At 36.5% G+C, this 18,610-nt stretch overlaps 1 protein-coding gene across 1 annotated transcript; it reads right to left on the bottom strand.

Annotated features, from left to right (window-relative positions):
• Positions 1–1,250: 1,250 nt before the first annotated feature.
• Positions 1,251–10,164, bottom strand: LOC135674160 (large ribosomal subunit protein uL6c-like). Its single transcript, XM_065183703.1, has 3 exons — positions 10,006–10,164; positions 8,826–9,134; positions 1,251–1,774 (listed from the first exon to the last, which is right to left on the bottom strand). Exons 1-3 carry the CDS (start codon positions 10,038–10,040, stop codon positions 1,438–1,440), a joined length of 681 nt encoding a protein of 226 aa, XP_065039775.1. The 5' UTR covers positions 10,041–10,164; the 3' UTR covers positions 1,251–1,437.
• Between the last annotated feature and the right edge of the window lie 8,446 nt (positions 10,165–18,610).

The raw sequence follows: 18,610 nt of genomic DNA, 5'->3' as shown, positions 1-18,610 counted from the left end.
ATCATGTTATAGAAGAAAATGAGGATAGATTTGCATCATCGCTATTTCATACTTGAATTTTCTCGATATGTGATTATTTTCACGTTAAGTTAGTATTTAGTAAATCATGTTATAAAAAAAATCAAATACTTGTGTGTTATTTGTAACGAATACATTGTTAGACATCCTTACGATGATGATACGGTGAATCTTTTCCTTAAGTTCAAAAAAATGAAAAAAAAAGTGTCATTGCATGTTACGGCTACAAATTTAATCTTACATTAGATTAAATTGATTTATAGGATTAGAAGAGTTGGCCACTATTCATGGAACCAGTGAAGTTAAGTTAATAGGCGTCAATCATAATAAGATGCAAACAGGTCTATGTATGAAGAAAAGTGAGAGAGCTAAAAAAAACATGCATTTTTGTAAAGAAAATCAACAATTACAATCACGTTTAAAGTTAATTGCAGGTGCAATTGCTATCCCCGGTTAGGTCTTGGCAACATGAGATGCAACCGGGCTAATTAGGATCTAACCACACATCAAATTCCTCTTAAAATAGTAAAAAATATATCAACTGTTAAACAAAAGGAGCATATAGCATCGAGTACAAAAAGATTGCTATGGCTCATTGTCACGTCAAAAAGAGTTATAATTTGGACCACGTACCGAGGTTGGTTAACCAGTTTTAGCTACCTTTACTGGTTTCCTTGTTGATACGACAAAAATGTACATCTAAAAAAGTTTGCTATTTGCGCTGTAGCTTCACGAGGGAGAGATGGGGTTTGTACTGTAACACCGTACTGACAGACATTAGCTGCACCAGTCTCCGCGATGATCATGTGAACCCCTTCCTCGGCAGCCCCTGTTTTGTTTTAAGTGCAAGAAATTCACAGTATTAGACTATTCCTATTTTGCACATAATTCACATCAACATTTAGCATAAACATTAGGTGGTTTCTTCTTCCATCGAGTTAGCAGTTGAGAAGATCCTATCCTATCCTATCCTATCCCCAGACTTAGGGGCAGGCAGAAGCATGGTTGTGGAAACTGGAACAGTCCCTAGTCCTTCACGTTAGCCAATTAGCTACGAGGGCTCTTGGACTTGTACTTCTTCCTTGATCCAATCCACCCTCATTCCAAGTGTCTCTATCAGCAAAGTTGAGAGCTGCAAATGAAGTTTAGAAAGGAATCCTCCGTCAAATTCTTGAATGAGAAAGGGAACAGTTTAGAAACCACTTTTTTTTTTTTCCAGTTACTCTCGTTCGCATTGCAATTCAAGCGCTCGTATTCATATAACACTTTGTTGCACAAAAAGTATCTGAGCTTACAAACAATTAGAACCAACCGGAAGTAACTGCAATTGAGATTCTACAATCTCTAAACATGGAGAGAGCAACGACATGCATGCAAATATGAAAGCAAAGAACATATGGTTGGTAGGTTTGGTCACTTCTACTTCTTTTTGCCAGCTTTTCCGTCCTTCCTCCTCACAATTTCATCAGCATATTTGATACCTTTACCCTTGTATGGTTCCGGAGGCCTCCACTTCCTTACTGCAGCAGCAAACTCACCAATGGCACACTTGTCGTATCCGATGACGGCGATCCTAGTGTTGTCCTCCACCATCACTTGCAAGCCATCAGGGATGGCCATCCTCACTGGATGGGAGAATCCAAGGTTCAGAACAAGATCCCTGCCCTCTAGCGTCGCCCGATATCCAACCCCAACTAATTGAAGTCGCTTTTCAAATCCTTTCGAGACCCCAACAACCATGTTATCTGTGAGAGTTCTGCGTTTCAAGAGGATATATGTGTAAGCCAAATCTAGCAGAGAACTTACCAATAACTACATTACTTCATAGAACAGATAAGCTTCTAGCAACAAGTAAAAGCAAAGCAAATGATGTTATTTTACAATCACCATCCTTAATTATTCAAGGCCAACATTTTAGCATTTCTAAATTTTCTCTTGTTATAAAAGAAAATAGATTTTGAAAAAAAAAGTTCATTCAATAAAAATAAAATAGCTAGACTTCTCAAAAACAATTTCACAACTTAGTGGTATGTACTGTTGTAATAGGTATGGATTATTGCTAATAAGATTACGATTGGCTATTAGAGATGGCCTAGTTAGAATAATATACATTTTCACTCAAATAACAACCAGGAGTAGCTTCAACGTAGTTAAAATGAAGAAAACTCATTTAAGATGGTATGTACATATTCAAAGAAAAGCTATAAAATTTGTGATCAAATATTGCGACTCAAGAGACCTAAGAATATTTTCTTATAAACTATAAAAAAAAGAGATTTCTTTATTCTTGATTCAACTATGTTGCGCTAAATAAAAATCAATGGTGGGAGAAAATCTACATAGTCAACCTTAAATAACTGGGATACCATGGCATGTTATTGTTTGTTTGTATCTCTTGAACAGATAGTTCTGAGATCTCCTATCACTAACTGTTAACGAATTGTCAAGTTAACTACCAATGATTAGGTTTTAAGGGTTTAAATTATTTAGACAAACTTAGATTGTTTACTTTATATGGTAACTTATTAGTACAAAAGAAGGGTTGAAAGGTCGCAAACCAAAAAATTCTTATTTTAAGATGTCATAAAGCACATTTGATGAGATCTTAAGAACTAAAAACATAAAGATTATTCTGCAGATTATATATTTATTTGTGACAAAGGATGAAACAAAAAACATGTATTAGCATATTTATGGATCCAGAAAATTCGTTTTGACCAATAAAAGACTTCAAACAAATCTACACTTCAAGTTTGCACCTAAAATTAAAAGATCAGTAAAGATCTCAAAAACAGATTATATCAAACAGATTTAGATGGTCAGCCAAGGTTGCATAGGTTTGACTGTGAGACTATTTAAAAGCAATTGTTTGAGGCAAAAAAAGAGGAATATCCCATCTCTTAGTTAAGAGACTTAAGCCTTGTCTTACATCCTTCCCTAGTGTGTAGTTACTCTTGCTTTTGCTATATGAAAGCCCTTGCTTTCTTTAGTTTTGAAATAGTAAGGTGTATTGAGGTTTATCTTGAGCCCATAAAAAGATGTCATGTAAAAATTTTCTCCCATGCCCCAAAAAAAAAAGGAAAGATTAGCAGTGTAAAGATGTATTGTTCAACCACAAAGAACAACTGAATGGAAAATTTTTCCTTGGCAGAAGCGAGTGATAAATATATGCCAGATTTGAAAAACCACTCAAAGCTTCATGTTCATTCCCTCTTACCATGTCCCTTAATTCCTATTAAATATGTATTAGCCAAGCAACTTGATTCTTGTATACCAACAATAGTTTAAATTGTTTACATTTCGAGTCTATGAAATCAATGAAGTGTCTAGGTTTTGTTGGTCATTTCTTCAAGCTCCCCTGTTAAGTTGACTAGTATAATGTAATCTTGATATACTCATATTTAATGTGAAGAACATACCAACAATCAATTTTTATGTTGGCCTTCCCAATTATCACAAATTAAATGGGAAGTCATTGACCTCTTAATAGGTTTTAAATTTTTAAAGTTCCAGCTTTGTGTGAGCAAACAACCAAAAGAAACCTCAATAGATAACAAATATGATTTCTCAATAGTTAGTGGGGAGTCTTAGAGCAATGAGCATCTCCCAGCCCCTCTCTATCTCTCCACCTCTGATACTCCACCTAAACCTCCAGAACCTGGAAAGGATTCGGAGAAGAGTACTTAGACGCCCCCTCGTCACCCATCTTGTGCTTCTGTTTTATTGGCTTCTCCTTCATTCTCTTCTGCTAACATTGGATGTCTGTTGCATCGATCCCCAATAGAGTATAATAAAGCCACTTTCACCAACTCGGTCTTCTTTGACGAAGAGAAACTCTAGTTATGGCATCGCCCTTGGTCATCCTATTTAATGGGTAAATTTTTTTCGTCGACCTGTCATGGACAAAATTGTAAATAGGATGTTTGATGTACTGCTTGGTTCTCTCTATATGCATAGCTAACGTTCTCTCTAATAAGGTATGCAATACTGTACCGTACCGGTGTTTCGAGGTTGGCTCAGTATGGTACGGTACCATGTACCGAGCGATACGCTAGGGCGTACCGAGCGGTACACCTAATTTAGGTGTAAAACCCTCCGAAAATACCTGAAAATAAAAAAAAGTGAGGATAGGGTTTTTAAGTTAGAAATAAATATAGTATTAGCATAAGTTTAGAAAGTTTACTCTCTAATTAAAGAAAGAGAATTTATACCTCTTGATTAGAAAGTTCTTCCTCTTAATCTTCCCAAATTAGCCTCAATTGAATTCACAAATCGTTGTTTTGTAAAGTTTAGGAAAGCACAAATGTGAGAAAAAAATAGTTTGAGATAGTTTAAGATAGTATGAGAATGTAATGGAATGAAATAGGGGAGAAGAAGGGTTTAAATACTATGAGAAAGGGCTCCAATGGTCAATTTGACCATTGGAGCACTGTAGCACTATTACAGTGCGGTAACGATCGAAATCAACCATTACCGAGTTATGTCGGGCGATAACGATCGAAATTTTGACCGTTACCGCTCGATATTACCCCATATCGTTCGATACGGAGCGCTTTTAAACGTTCCACCCGGTAGCGAGCGGTCCGCGTACTGGTATACCGTCGGACCGGTACGCATCGCCCGATATGGACGATACCATTCGAAATTGCATACCTTGCTCTCTAACCACATGAAACCTTATCTTCAGTGTCTCATCAGCTCTAATCAAATAGACTTTCTTCCTAATCGTAGAATCCATGACAACATCCTTATTACACAAGACGTTGTACATACCATTTACTCCTCAAAGGGTAAAAATCCTTTAGTCATGGTTAAAATTAATTTAGTAAAAGCTATTGATCGTCTCTTATGATCAACTATTTTTCACATTCTCTCTACTATGAATTTCCCTCATGAATTTCAAAACTGGATCCAAGCTTATGTCTCCTCTCCATCTTTTGATTGTCTCATTAATGGCCAAATTTCTTCTCTCTTTACAAGTCGCTGCGAAATTAGAAAAGGAGATCCTCCCTCTCCTTATCTTTATATCCTGGTAGCATAAATTTTAACTCAACTTTTTGCTCAAGCTATTGAGTCAAACCATCTTTCTCCTTTCATGTTTGGTCCCAACTGTAGCACTAACCACGTCGTGTACACTATGATATCCTCTTATGTTTTAGGGCTAACAGGAAGTATTGTTTGGCCGTTCAATCCATTTTCCAAACTCATGAATCGCTCACCAACTATCGTATCAGTTTGTCCATGTCTGAAATTTACTTCCCCAAATCTACTCCTAGACACACTAGACTTGAAATATGCTTTCCTTGGCTTTAAGGAGGGATGTTTCCCCTTTAAGTATCTTGGTGCATCAATTGCACCATATATGATGACATTCTGCACAAAATTAAAGCTAAGCTTGCCTCCTAGCAGTGTCATTACTTATCTCGAGCTCGTCATCTTGTTTATTAAGTCGATTTTGAATTCCATCCCAGTGCACACACTGAGTGTCAATTGGATGCTTGAGTCTGTGTTTCATAAGTTGGAAACTCCAACTAAAAACTTCCTCTGGCAGAAAGGCCCTGATACTAAAGGGTTTCACCTCATTAATTGGTCCACTATCACGAATTCTAAGGATGATGAGGGTCTCACTATTCATGATCTCCCTCTTTTTAAGTACACTTTACAAGCCTCCCAGATTGCTAGATTCCTTCATCATGCCAATAGCCTTTAGTATTTTGTTCTTTCTACCTAATATGGCCCTATAAATCCTTGGTCCCCTCCCACCATTAAAAACTCTACTTGAAGTTGGCGCCTTTTTCTTCAAGATGTGATCAGCCTTAGGGTTGGTTTCCCTAAACAGATTGGAAATGGGTCTCAAACCAGTGATTTCTATGATCCGTGGATTTTTTATTTACCATTGTTTTTAAAATTGACTTTTTTGGATGTTTCGACTTTGACGGAGGATACTACTGTGGAGACTCCCTTAACCAATTTGATAGCTAGGACACCCAATTGCTATCGATGAGGTTTGGCTAAGAGTTGGTTTCTCGTATTAACTCTATTGAAATTGCTCATTCACCCTGTGATGATTTATGGGCTTGGACTACTCATGTGCAAGGTAAGGCTATAGCTAAAGACGCTTATTTTTTCCTTAAACAGAAGGACTATGCCCCAGATTCCAGTTGGTACGGCTAGCATACTTTATGGAAGCTTCTTATTCTCCTAAAATCCACTTGTTTTGTTCGAAACTCCTCCACAAGCGACTACCTACTACAAACAGACACCAGTGGCTGCAGATGCAACCCAATCAGCCCTGCCCATTATGCCACAATACTCCTGAAACCAACTCACACTTATCCCACGAATGCCACTACTCTATTCAAGTGTGGGATAGATGGTCTCATGTTTTCCCAACCCAGTTCCTCCTTAAAAATCCTGGAATGTAGATGATTGGCTCTTAGAAGGATCCACCCTTGACATTGGGAAGTTACTTCATGCTATCATTGAAAACCAACTCTGGTTTATCTACAAGGCACAGAATTCCTCCCTGTTTACAGGATAATTACCCTCAATAACAGGGACTTGGTCCCAAGCAGTCGCCTTTACTAGCCATTATGCTAGATCCACCCTACCTAAGGGCAACAAAATGAATAATTTTACGTGGGTTAAATGAAGTAAACCACCACTTGGTTGCGTTAAATTAAATACTGATAGTTCTTCTTCATTGCAGGAAGGAGGCCTTGGGTTCGTGATTCGTGACCAAGTTGGCATTTGCAAATTTGCGAGAACAACATATTCAAAACAAATCACCTATCCAGTATGAAGCATTGGCACTTAAGCTTGGTCTTCAAGCTACAACGATAGGTGAGCTCATAGCAGTGCAAATTGAATCTAACTCCTCAACTCTTTATGACATATTAACCAAGGACTTGACTCCCCCATAGTGTATTCGGACAACGATCAGCAACATTAAAGCTCTTCTATCTCAACTATCATCATACACAATCTGCACTGTTTCCGTCAGTATAATCAAGCAGCCCATTGGACTGCATACAGTGCCAGTGGAAATAAATCTGCTTTTTGTGGGCAGATACCTTCCGCCCTAAACTATCTTCTATTCTGTACTCTGGCCTCAAAAGGTCCTTTAGCAGATCTTTAAGGATCTAATAGAAGTCTTTTCTTGGAAAAAAATGCTCCAACTTTGCTTCTAAACTACTATAATACCTACATTTTCACACACATAACTTCATGACAAAAATTATTTGAACTGTTTATATATTATGGTGACATGAGTTATTTGCTTAGTGAATTGAACTGTGTAACAATTTTGTTTAAATAACCACCAGCAAACAATCATATCTTATGATTGGTCCTCATGTTCTTATTACATCAGTGCATTGTCAGGGTTATTTCCTGTCTAAACAAGAAAAAAGAAAAGCTGATGACATCTAGTTTCATGCTATCAATTTAATACCATGAAGGATACAGACTAGTTGATACTTGATATATTTGACCATTACAAAACCAGCTAAATCAGACTCTCGGTAAGTGTTTTCTGGGCGAATCAAGTTGAAAGTGGTCAAGACCACCTAATAAGCAAAAGAATTAGAATAAAGACTGACAACGTTTCAAAAAATAGATTTAAACCATGCAAGAGACAATTATCAACAATGATTCTTATCATTCAATTGATAATAGAAGGTTTCAAGTTTTGGACCAAGACATGTATCAGTCCCTGGTTAGACTAGTATTGGTCCAGTATAGTGGCATATGGACACACGGTACACTGACATAGCAATTCACACAGACCAAAGAGAAAGAGGGATAGAAGAGGGAAAGAGGAGGAGGAGGAGAAAGAAAGTAGGAGAAAGAAAGGAGAAGATGGCTATGTGCATCATTGGTGGAGGGTGAGGTGGAGGCAGCTTTGACAATGGGACGAGGTGGACGTGGCAGAGGCAGAATTTACACTGTCCAAGTGAAGGAAAAATAGCAGTTTTGTTTGAAGTAAAAGCTCTTTTTTACCATCTAAAATAGCCAACAGTTTTTGACAGCTGTCAGCAGCTGTTTTTGCCTGTACAACTTCAAAAAGGAAAAAATTAAGAAAACCTGGTTTCAAAACTGGAGCTCACCTGGTCAACGTACCGGAACCACATTAAACCATGACATATCATCAAGAAATGCCAATAATTCATAGTTCCCTATTTCCTTAGCAATTTATAGATTAGTTCAATCAACCTATAACACCATACGAGAAAGAACTCTTTCACAATAAATTCTCAAAAACTGTACTTTCTTGTTTTTATTTTTATGCTAATATGTTTCTGTCAGTCCCCTACAATGTGTATCTTTAATAACAAATTATGACCAGAAAGTGTATTAACATCTGCAACAATTTGCTGAAAAGACAGAACAAAAAGCAATTAGCTTATGATTGCATGTAAATGTCTATGTTAGGAGACATGATAATTTTTCACAAATTTGAACAAAAACTGGAAACAAAATACACCTGACATGCATATTGCCTTCCCCAAAAAAGACATAGACCAGGGAACTTGTGCATACTGGCAATGATGCAAGACCATTCAATATTATCATACAGGAGGAATTAGATAACATAAACAGAAGGTATATTATCCTGCCATCCATCTCAAAATGTTACAAAATTCCAATTATATTAAAAAGACAAAGTGATTCACGAAAACAATCTAGTCTAGAATTTTAATGTGATACGCAAGGTCTCATGTGACAATGTTTATGATTAGGATGCATCAAGGGTTGATATCAGCCAAAAAACAGTCAATTGTCACCAGTATAGTAAAAAAACTCACCTGAAAAGCCCATGCATTTGATTGGCTCTTCTAGTTTCTACAGCCTTGGAGACCTTTAAAAATCCAGATTCATCTCTTTGAACTTTTACCTCACGTGGGTAAGTCCTTGAAAGTTCCCCAAGTGGACCTTTAACCTTCAAATCTTGCCCATCCAACGCAATGGTCACATTTGGAGGCACTTCAATTGGTCTCTTTCCAATCCTAGATTCCTTACATTCCACTGGCTTCCGCAGAAAATGAACCCTACTGAATGGAGCATCTGAAATACAAATCCTACTTCTATCACCGAGAAATGCAGAGTTCAAGTTGCTGAAGGATCAGAAGCAGGGACATTTAGTTAGCTTCTGTATTCATCAAATACAAGCAACTAAAATGCTAAACACCTTAATGCACAACAAAAACTAAAAACTTTTTTGTCTTTAACCACAAAAATTAGCCAATGCAACTATGAATTTCAGCAAAATAGTGTATAATCAGGGTCTAAATAACTTGAGATAACCAATTGAACTAGAACTCATAAACTAGTACAATGCTATGGTCGATATAAAATTGTGTGAGCACACTATTATGGTTACTATCATTGTGTATTAAGATTCACTTCACATATAAACCAGACACATCACTGAACTCAGAGCAGGAAACACCAACTGCATAAAGCATTATCATGAAGCATGTTTAGATGACAACTGTTCGTATATAAGATGTTGTAACGTGTTAAGCAGCATTATTTTCTGCACATGCGACTGCACATGGAGTCAAATAATTTGCACTCCACTCTAAGAAGTAAAAGCTGAAAGAACGAACTCATTTACCCCCCAAAAAAATAAATCAAAGAAATAATCTAAAATAGGACAAGCTTGCTTAAGAAAACGGAAGCATGGTAGGCCTGAAGCATAATTTCAAGGATTAAAACATCAACAGATGGAGTACAGATGGATACAGGTATTGTGCCAAATTAGACACGACCATATACTGCTGCAACACATCATTCTCTATCTTTCTTGCCGGATATGTTGTGATTATCCAACCCGTCAATGATCCTGCTTAGTATATGGACCGACTTCGTAAAACACATTCAACATTTGACATGTGCTAGAAAAAGGGTGCATCGCATCCATTTGAAAGCACGCCGTAGAACCCAAAAAAAGATTGGAAGAGCAGAGAAGAGAGAGAAGGATACCAGGAGGAGTGAATCGAAGGAATCACCAACGCCATGGCCTTCTTCCTCGGGCTGTCGCTCTATCCTAGCCTCCCTCGCTGTCTCCCCCCAAGTAAAGAGGCTCCTCTTCATCACCCTGCTCTTTATCTTTCGTCCGTGTGTTATCCAGACCTGTCTGTCGATGGATCGGGTTGAGCTCTGGAATAAAAGCCACTGGGGCCTGACCCGGATCCGACCCAAATTACTTTGTGAAGCACGCGCGGCCACCGATCCACCTGGAACCTCATCGACGGTGATGATGACGGAGGAGGTCGCATTGCCGGCGGTTCAGGCGGTGGTGCTGGAGGAGGCGTGTAAGGCGCAGTTGAGGTGGTAGGGTCAGCCGCTGAGAAAGAAGAGGAAGGGCACATGATGGCTGGGACGCAGGAAACAGAGGGAAGAGGGCAGATGGCGGAGATGTCATGCCATGACCCGCCGGGGCAAAACCCGACCCGAGCGAAACGGGTCGAACCGACTGACGGGTTCGGATCTTGAGGTCAATCTTTATCATCTGTGGCTCCACGCTGATTTGCTTGGTGTACATATAGGAAACGCAGACGATGAAAAGAAGAGGTTGATATACCAGTGATCAATTTGATAGCTTTACGTTATTATCAATTTATGTAATAAAGGATCCATTTCACCAGTAGAAAATATCTTATTATTATTATTATTATTATTATTATTATTATTATTATTATTATTATTATTATTATTATTAAATTGTCCTTGATAATCAGATTTTTATCTCAGCTCCTCCCCTCTGTACAACTTTAATGTGATTGCTAGAGAAATTATGAGCTTTACAATTAGACAATCCAGACATATTTAAAAAAACTGAAAAATAATATTAAATACAAAAGACATAAATAATACACTATATTATATATAAAAATAAAATAATATATAATGTTCGAGAGAATTCCAATCTAAACACATCGGATAAAGTAATAAAATGCTATATAAAGTACAATTTACATCAAATATTATAAAATTATATAAATTAAAATTATATTCACTTTCACCCACGCACCACCCTTTTGCCTCAAGGCCCAAACGACCATGATTCCCCTGAAAACAAAGTGTGATCTAGTTTTCCACCTCAAATTATGGGACTGGTTCAGATTTGTATAAGGATTGCCTGCTAATTCAACTCAAGCATCAGCATACCAACTCAATGGTAATTATAAGGTTATTTTTCTATCAACAATATAACTATCACACTCTTGGATTTTTTTTTTAAGCCCAATATACATATAAGTAATCTTTTTATCACAAATACATTCACTCCGTGTGTAACATTTATTTATTTTTGGTAAGTTCCGTGTATAACATCTCAGTTCAATCCCATATTGAAGGTAGACAAAGATTTAAACTAACACAAGAGGATTTAATGAGTATATTATTGTTAAATTATATATTGATCAATGGCTATCTCATTAGAGTTGATCTACTAAAAGATTTAAATGAGAAAGAACTATCTATCAATGAACTCAAAGCTCATCACCAGTCTCACATATGTTTAGTCCTCCTATATTGAAAATGAGCTAAAATTTAGAATAACTTTTAAGAGTCTTACGAATGTATTCTAATTAATCTCTACCTAAGTATTTTGACTAATAATTTGGGCTCAACAATGTTAATATATTATTTATTAATTTTTTAATAATAATCTCATCATATCATATGATGATAGTGAAAAAAAGATATTATTTATTAAAATTTTTGAGTTAAAAGATTTTTTAAATTAATGTAAATGCTCTTGAGCTTCTTGACTTAAAATATATCCACCAAAATACTATCATGAAAATGCTCGATGCAAAATTTGAGTAAATTTACATTTAATTTAATTTAATAATGATACAATAAGTAACAATGTTTCAATAAAATTATCCCATTAAGTTTTTCCTAATAATATAATCAAATAACATCATGGATAATTTATCTAAAAGAAACTCTCGCTATTAGTTTCTGATATCTTGTTCTTTTTTATGAATCTTTTAAATTTTCTTGTAAGAAGTTCTATGTCATTATTATCACTTGAGCTTTCATTCGAATGGTATTCTTTTGTTCTAAATGTAATATCCTTCTTGTCCTTTGGAAGATTGTTCTCATGTTCATCATATACCTTGCAAGTCATTTCATAGGTCATTAATGATCCTAGGAGTTATTCAAGAGAAAAGTTGTTCAAATCCTTTGCTTCTTGAATTGCATTTATATTTGGATCCCAACTTTTTGAAAGGAATATTAGAATTTTATTAACAAGTTCAAGATTAGTAAAACATTTACCAAAAGCTTTCAAACTATTGACAACATTCATAAAATGAGTATATATGTCACCAATAGTTTCACTTGGCTTCATTCAAAATAATTCAAAACTATATACCAAAAGATTAATCTTAGATTCTTTTATTTTACTTATGCCTTCTTGAGTAACTTTAAGTGTGTGCCAAATATCATACACAGTTTCACATATAGAAATACGATTAAACTTATTTTTATCTAAAGCCCAAAAGAAAGCATTCGCAACTTTAGTATTTAACAAAAATATTTTTTTCTCTAAACCATTTCATTCATTCATTGGTTTAGAGGGTTTTTGAAAACCTAACCTAACAATGTTCTATAGATCAAAATCCATAGAAAGCAAGAAAATTCACATTTATGTTTCTCAATACCTGTAGTCCGTCCCATTGAACATAGAAGGACAAGTGATAGAGTGACCCTCTTAATTGTCGAAAAAAGTCATTTAATCTCTCTTGGGTGTAAAACTAAATGAGAGAACCAAGCTCTAATACTAACTGTTAGTGTAATCGATATCGAAAGTGTGCTTAACTCAGAGTAAGTGTAATAAGCAGTTAAATCAGAAAGCAAAAGTAATAAAGAGCTGAAAGAAAATGCACACTAAATTTATAGTGGTTCGGTCGTCACGACCTACGTCCACTCTCGATTCCTCTTCCGTCGAGGCCACCGACATTCACTAATGATCTTCTTTCAATGGGCGAAGACCAACTATCCTCTTTACAACTTTTTCTTCTTTTCACAAGTTTAGGAGAGGATCTTTACAAGTCTCGTACCTCCCTCAGAATGACTCCAAACTTTTAAAGAGGAGGAGACTACTCAAGACTTTTTCAAGCTTTTACAACTTAGAATCATAAGCCTTTTTATTTTCTTTTCATTCTATCTCAAACAGGAAAGAGTTGGGTATTTATAGGCCCCAAATGACTTCAAAAATAGAAGAAAAAAAGTCTTATCATGGGTTTCCGGGGTCCTAGTAGTACTACCGTTAATACTGGGAGATACTACCACCTGCAAGATTGACAACTAGCGATACCATTGCCTAGTCGGGATGGTACCATCGCTTGACAGTTTGGGAGACTATGCTTGGGCGATACCACTGTCAGTCTAGGTGGTACTACCGCTTGACACTAGTGGTACCACCGTCGAGTCTAAAACTATGCACTTCATACATTCTAACTCATAAGTGGTTCCATCGCTTGACTCAACTATGGGTCACTGAATGGGCCTCCCAATGGGTCCCTAATTAAGTTGGCATGGTTACACTCAAAATCGACTTAATTATAACCTAAACTACTTTGATCAAGACACAATCGATTATAAGACAATAATACTATGTTGTCTAGCGTGTCATAGGTGCTAATCATAGGTGCCCTACAAACCGATCACGGGAGTAATAACAAATGTGATATGCACTCTTTTAGCTTATTATATTATTTAGTATTTTATCACTTTATATTACTTGTTGCATATATATATATATATATATATATATATATATATATATATATATATATATATATATATATATATATATATATTGTGATGTCTATGGACCTATGCAATGAAAATCGGATCGTGATGAGATCATGATAATGAGATTGATTTGCCTTTAAACATAGATCCTAAATAATCTTGGTCATAGGTTATTCGAGAGGGACATCAAGATAACCAAATAAACTAGTGTACTGTATACCCATCTATGTGATGGAGGCGATTGGTCTTGTTAAGAACGAGTTGGCACTAAGAGGGGGGGTGAATTAGGGCAGCAAAAAAATTACCGATTTAAAAAATCTTTGTTTCGATTAAACTCGATTCCGACGAAAACTATTTCATAAAGATATTAACTTGAAAGCGTATAGGAGCATAGTGAAAGCAATAAGAAGGTAAAGCAGTTTGTAGTAAAGGTAAATTGCTCAAAATAAAATGCAAACTATTTTATAGTGGTTCAGTCATTGTAACCTACATCCACTCTATCGATTCCTCTTCTGTCAAGGCCACTAGCATCCATTAACGATCTTCCTTCAATGGGCGAAGATCAACTACCCTTTTACAACTCGATTCTCCTTTTGACAGGTTCAGGAGAGAACCTTTACAACCCCCTTCACTCTTCTCTTAAACAAGACTAACACTTAGAGTTTGAGAGGAGTTCACACAAGATTACAATAGCATTTTCTTTTCTTTTTGTTCTCAATTGTGTGTGTGTGTTATCCGGGGATAAGAGAGGTATTTATAGGCTTCAAGTGGATTCAAACTTGGAGCTTAAAAGTGTCTCATCCCGGGTTTCTCGGGTCCTAGCAGTACCACCGCCTGTAGCACTGACACTGGGCGGTACCACCGCTTGACACCCTGCCATTGGGTGGTACCACCGCTTAACACAGTCTCGGAGGTTGTGCCATGACGGTTTCACCTGTTGTGTTACTATTTGGGCCTTTTCACTTAGCCCAACACAGCCCAAACTTAGGTCCAATTGACTCCTAATTGAGTTGGCCCAATTCCAACCCAATTATGTGCTAACTATAAATTTTAAGGCATACACTAAGCAAATCAAGTTCGGTTAGTCTAGGTTTCTTCTAGTGAGCTTCCGGCGATCTTTCGGCGAACTTCCGACGATCTCTCGGTAATGTTCCAGCGGACTCCCGGCAGGCTCCTGGACTTAAGGACAATCTTCTTGGCAAGTTCTGATCAGCTTCTTTGGCAAGCTTTTGGACTTCTCGATCAATTCCAGTACAACTTCCGACAAACGTCTGGACTTCCGATGAACTCTTGAACTCCCAATGAAATCTCATTCTTGACTTCAGGACTTCATTTTGCTTTATACCTTGATCGCTATCATAGTTAATCCTGTACACTTAAAACCTACTTCGATCTAGACAATTATCATAAAGCAAATCAAATGTTATACGGCATGTCATTAGTTCATCGACACTCCGTCCGAATCTTCAGTGCATCATCCTCTCTTGTGGCCTATTGCCCAATCGGCCAGTTGACCTCTGCAACTCCGATATCCTTGGCGTAATTTTCGCTCTTCTTGGCCCGATGCTCGAACTTATGGCTCAAAGCCTTCTGCCAATACGTCGACCGATCCTCCGACTCGACGTCTAATCTTCTAACATATTCTACTCTGGCCCAACATGATTCTTCTTGCTTTTAGTTATCTTTCCTTGATTGAAGCTTCCTACGTCACTCAAAACGCAGATCAAATCATAAACACTATTAATTAGTTTCATCATCAAAATCTGAGATTCAATAATCATCTCCTTTTTTATGATGACAACCAATTGATGACGGAGTTAACCTTAACTCCCCCTATCAATATATTATATTTATAGAACCTTGAATTCAAGTGAAAGCAATTTTTCATTATGAATATATGCAACACATTATATGCATATCATTGCATTCCATGTATCATTATCCTATGTTTTGCATGCATCATCATAAATATTTCAAATCATCATGGTATTAAGATATCAAAGTATATTACATCCTACCATATGTGATTCTCATATCATCATATCTTTGGTATCAGAGCAAAAACTTGCTAGCCTTCATACTTCAAAGAGAAGCAAAAAGCTTGCACATCTCAAAAGATGTAAAAATTTTGTCAACTTTTATATGTGTAAAATTTACTAACTTGCATGTTCCAAAATTATGTAAAACTTACTAAATTTACTAGTTTACAAATTGCATGTAGAAAGAATTGCTAGAAACGCAAAAATGCTAGCTTGCACGTTTCAAGTAGATGCAAAAATATGCTATCTTGCATATATCAAAAAGTACAAAAATTTTACAAAAAAAACTTGCTAGCTTGCTCCTTTCAAGAAGATGCAAAAATAGGCTATCTTGCTCATCTAAAAAGATGCAAAAATTTTACCAACTTTCATATATGAAAAACTTACTAGTTTGCATGTTATAAAATGATGTAAAATTTGCTAGCTTGAACATTACAAAGGAAGCAAAAATTGCTAGCTTGCACTTCTCAAAAGAGAAAAAGAACTCACTAGCTTGTTTATTCTAAAGTGATGAAAAATTTGCTAAATAGCTAAACTTGCATGTTTCAAAACTTGTTAGTTGCACTTCTCATTTTTGTTGATGATAAAGGGGGAGAAGTATAATGATGTTATGCATAATTTTATGATGACATGCTATTTGGATTTTTGAATCCAAGAGTTCTATCAATACGATATATTGATAGGGGGAGTTAAGGTTAACTCCATCATCAATTGGTTGTCATCATAAAAAAAGAAGGAGATTATTGAATCTCAAATTTTGATGATGAAACAAATTAATAGTGTTTATGATTTAATCTGCATTTTAAGTGATTCAGGAAGCTTCGATCAAGGAAACACAATTAAAAGTAGAAAAAATCATGTTGGGCCGGAGTAGAACATGTCAGAAGATTAGACATCGAGTTGGAGGATCGATCGACGTATAAGCAAAAGGTTTCGGGCCATGAGTTCGGGCATTGGGCCAATAAGAGCAAAAATTATGCCAAGGAAATTGGAGTTGCGGAGGTCAACTAGCCGATTGGGCAATAGGTCGCAAGAGAGGATGAGTCGGCACTAAGAGGGGGGGTAAATTAGTATCAAAATACTTTGATACTATCAATTAGTTTCATCTTAATACTTTGATATCTTAATACTATTAGGAACGAGTTGGCACTAAGAGGGGGTGAATTAGTACAGCGAAAAAATTACCGATTTCAAAAATCTTCGTTTCGATTAAACCCGATTCCGAAGAAAATCGTTTCATAAAGATATTAACTTGAAAGCGTATGGGAGTGTAGTGAAAGCAATAAGAAGGTAAAGCAGTTTGCAGTAAAGGTAAATTATTGAAAACGATGTAGTGAATTCAGGCATTGGGCCGAAGGATCCGACATTACGCTAAGGAGATCGAAAGTTGTGGGTGTCAATATGCCGATTGGGCAATACACCGAAGGAGAGGACGATGCGCCGAAGGATCAGACGAAGCGTAGGAAGAACCAATGACATGCCAAACAACGGATGATTCGTGCTTTGTAATAATTTGTCTAGATCGAGTTAGTTTATGTCGTAATTAGGTTGGTTTAGAATGTAATTAAGCTAACTCAATTAGGGGCCAACTGGGCCCAAAGTGGGGCTATTTGGGCTAAGAGAAAGGCTTATTCAGTGACCTAAAAGTTAGCTCAGGTGATGGCACCGCTGTCCAAACAGTGGCACCGCTAGTAGCTCAGTCTCTGAGACAGTCTCCAAGATTGTGTTAAGTGATAGTACCACCAGACTAGGTGGTGGTACCGCTCAGACATAGTCTTCCAAACTATGTCAAGCAGTGGTACCGCCTAATGTCAGTGCGGCAGGTGGTAGTACCGCCCAACACAAGTGGTAGTATCGCCAGGACCCGAAAAATCCAGAATTAGACCTTTTTTAGCTTCAATTTTGAAGTCATTTGGGGTCTATAAATTTTCAAGCTATTCCTGCATGGGAAAACATGAATTTGAGCAAAAGAGAGGGAAAGAATTCTTGAGTAAAAATTGTAATCTCTTTAGATTAGTAAGTCTCTTCCTCTTTTATAAGGGAGGAGTGAGGTCTAAAATAGAGGCGTAAATATTCTCTTCTGAGCTTGTGAAAAAGAGAAAAGAGGTACAAAACCATTGAAAGAAGATCGGTAGTAGAAGCCAGTGGCCTCGAGTGAAGAGACATCAAGGAGTGGATGTAGGTCACGACGATCGAACCACTATAAATATAGTTTACATTTACTTTGAGCTTTTTATTTTTATTGCAAACTGATTTACTTGCTCATTACTTTCACTATGCTTACGAACACGCTTTCAAGTCAAGCATTTGGGGCTGACTCAATCCTAACAGTGGTTTCGTTAGTACCTTGAAAACCCAGGATGAGATCGTTTTGGCTCTAAATTTAAATCCATTTAGGGCCTATAAATACCCCACTCATCCCTACTCTATTTAAGTAAGAAATTAAGTAGTAAGGGGAAAGAATCCTTGAGAAAAAAGTTATAATCTCTTTTAAAGTTTAGCAAAGAACTTGAATTATTTTTCTCTTGAAGAACTCATAAGGTCATTAATGATCTATGAAATGACTTATGTGGCATATGACGAACATGAGAACAACCTTCCAAAAAATAATAAGGATTTGACACTTAGAACAAAAGAAGACCACTCAAGTGAAAGCTCAAGTGATAATGACTTTGAACTCCTAATAATAAAGTTTAAAAAATTATAAAACAAAAAATAAGAACAAAAATAGACTTAAAAATAAAATAATAACTTGCTATGAATGTAAAAGGCTAGGG

The sequence above is a fragment of the Musa acuminata genome, chromosome BXJ1-5, assembly GCF_036884655.1.
Source record: "Musa acuminata AAA Group cultivar baxijiao chromosome BXJ1-5, Cavendish_Baxijiao_AAA, whole genome shotgun sequence".
Lineage (NCBI taxonomy): Eukaryota > Viridiplantae > Streptophyta > Magnoliopsida > Zingiberales > Musaceae > Musa > Musa acuminata.
Note: the sequence above shows the minus strand (reverse complement) of the source record. Positions and strands in the feature narration are given on the sequence as shown.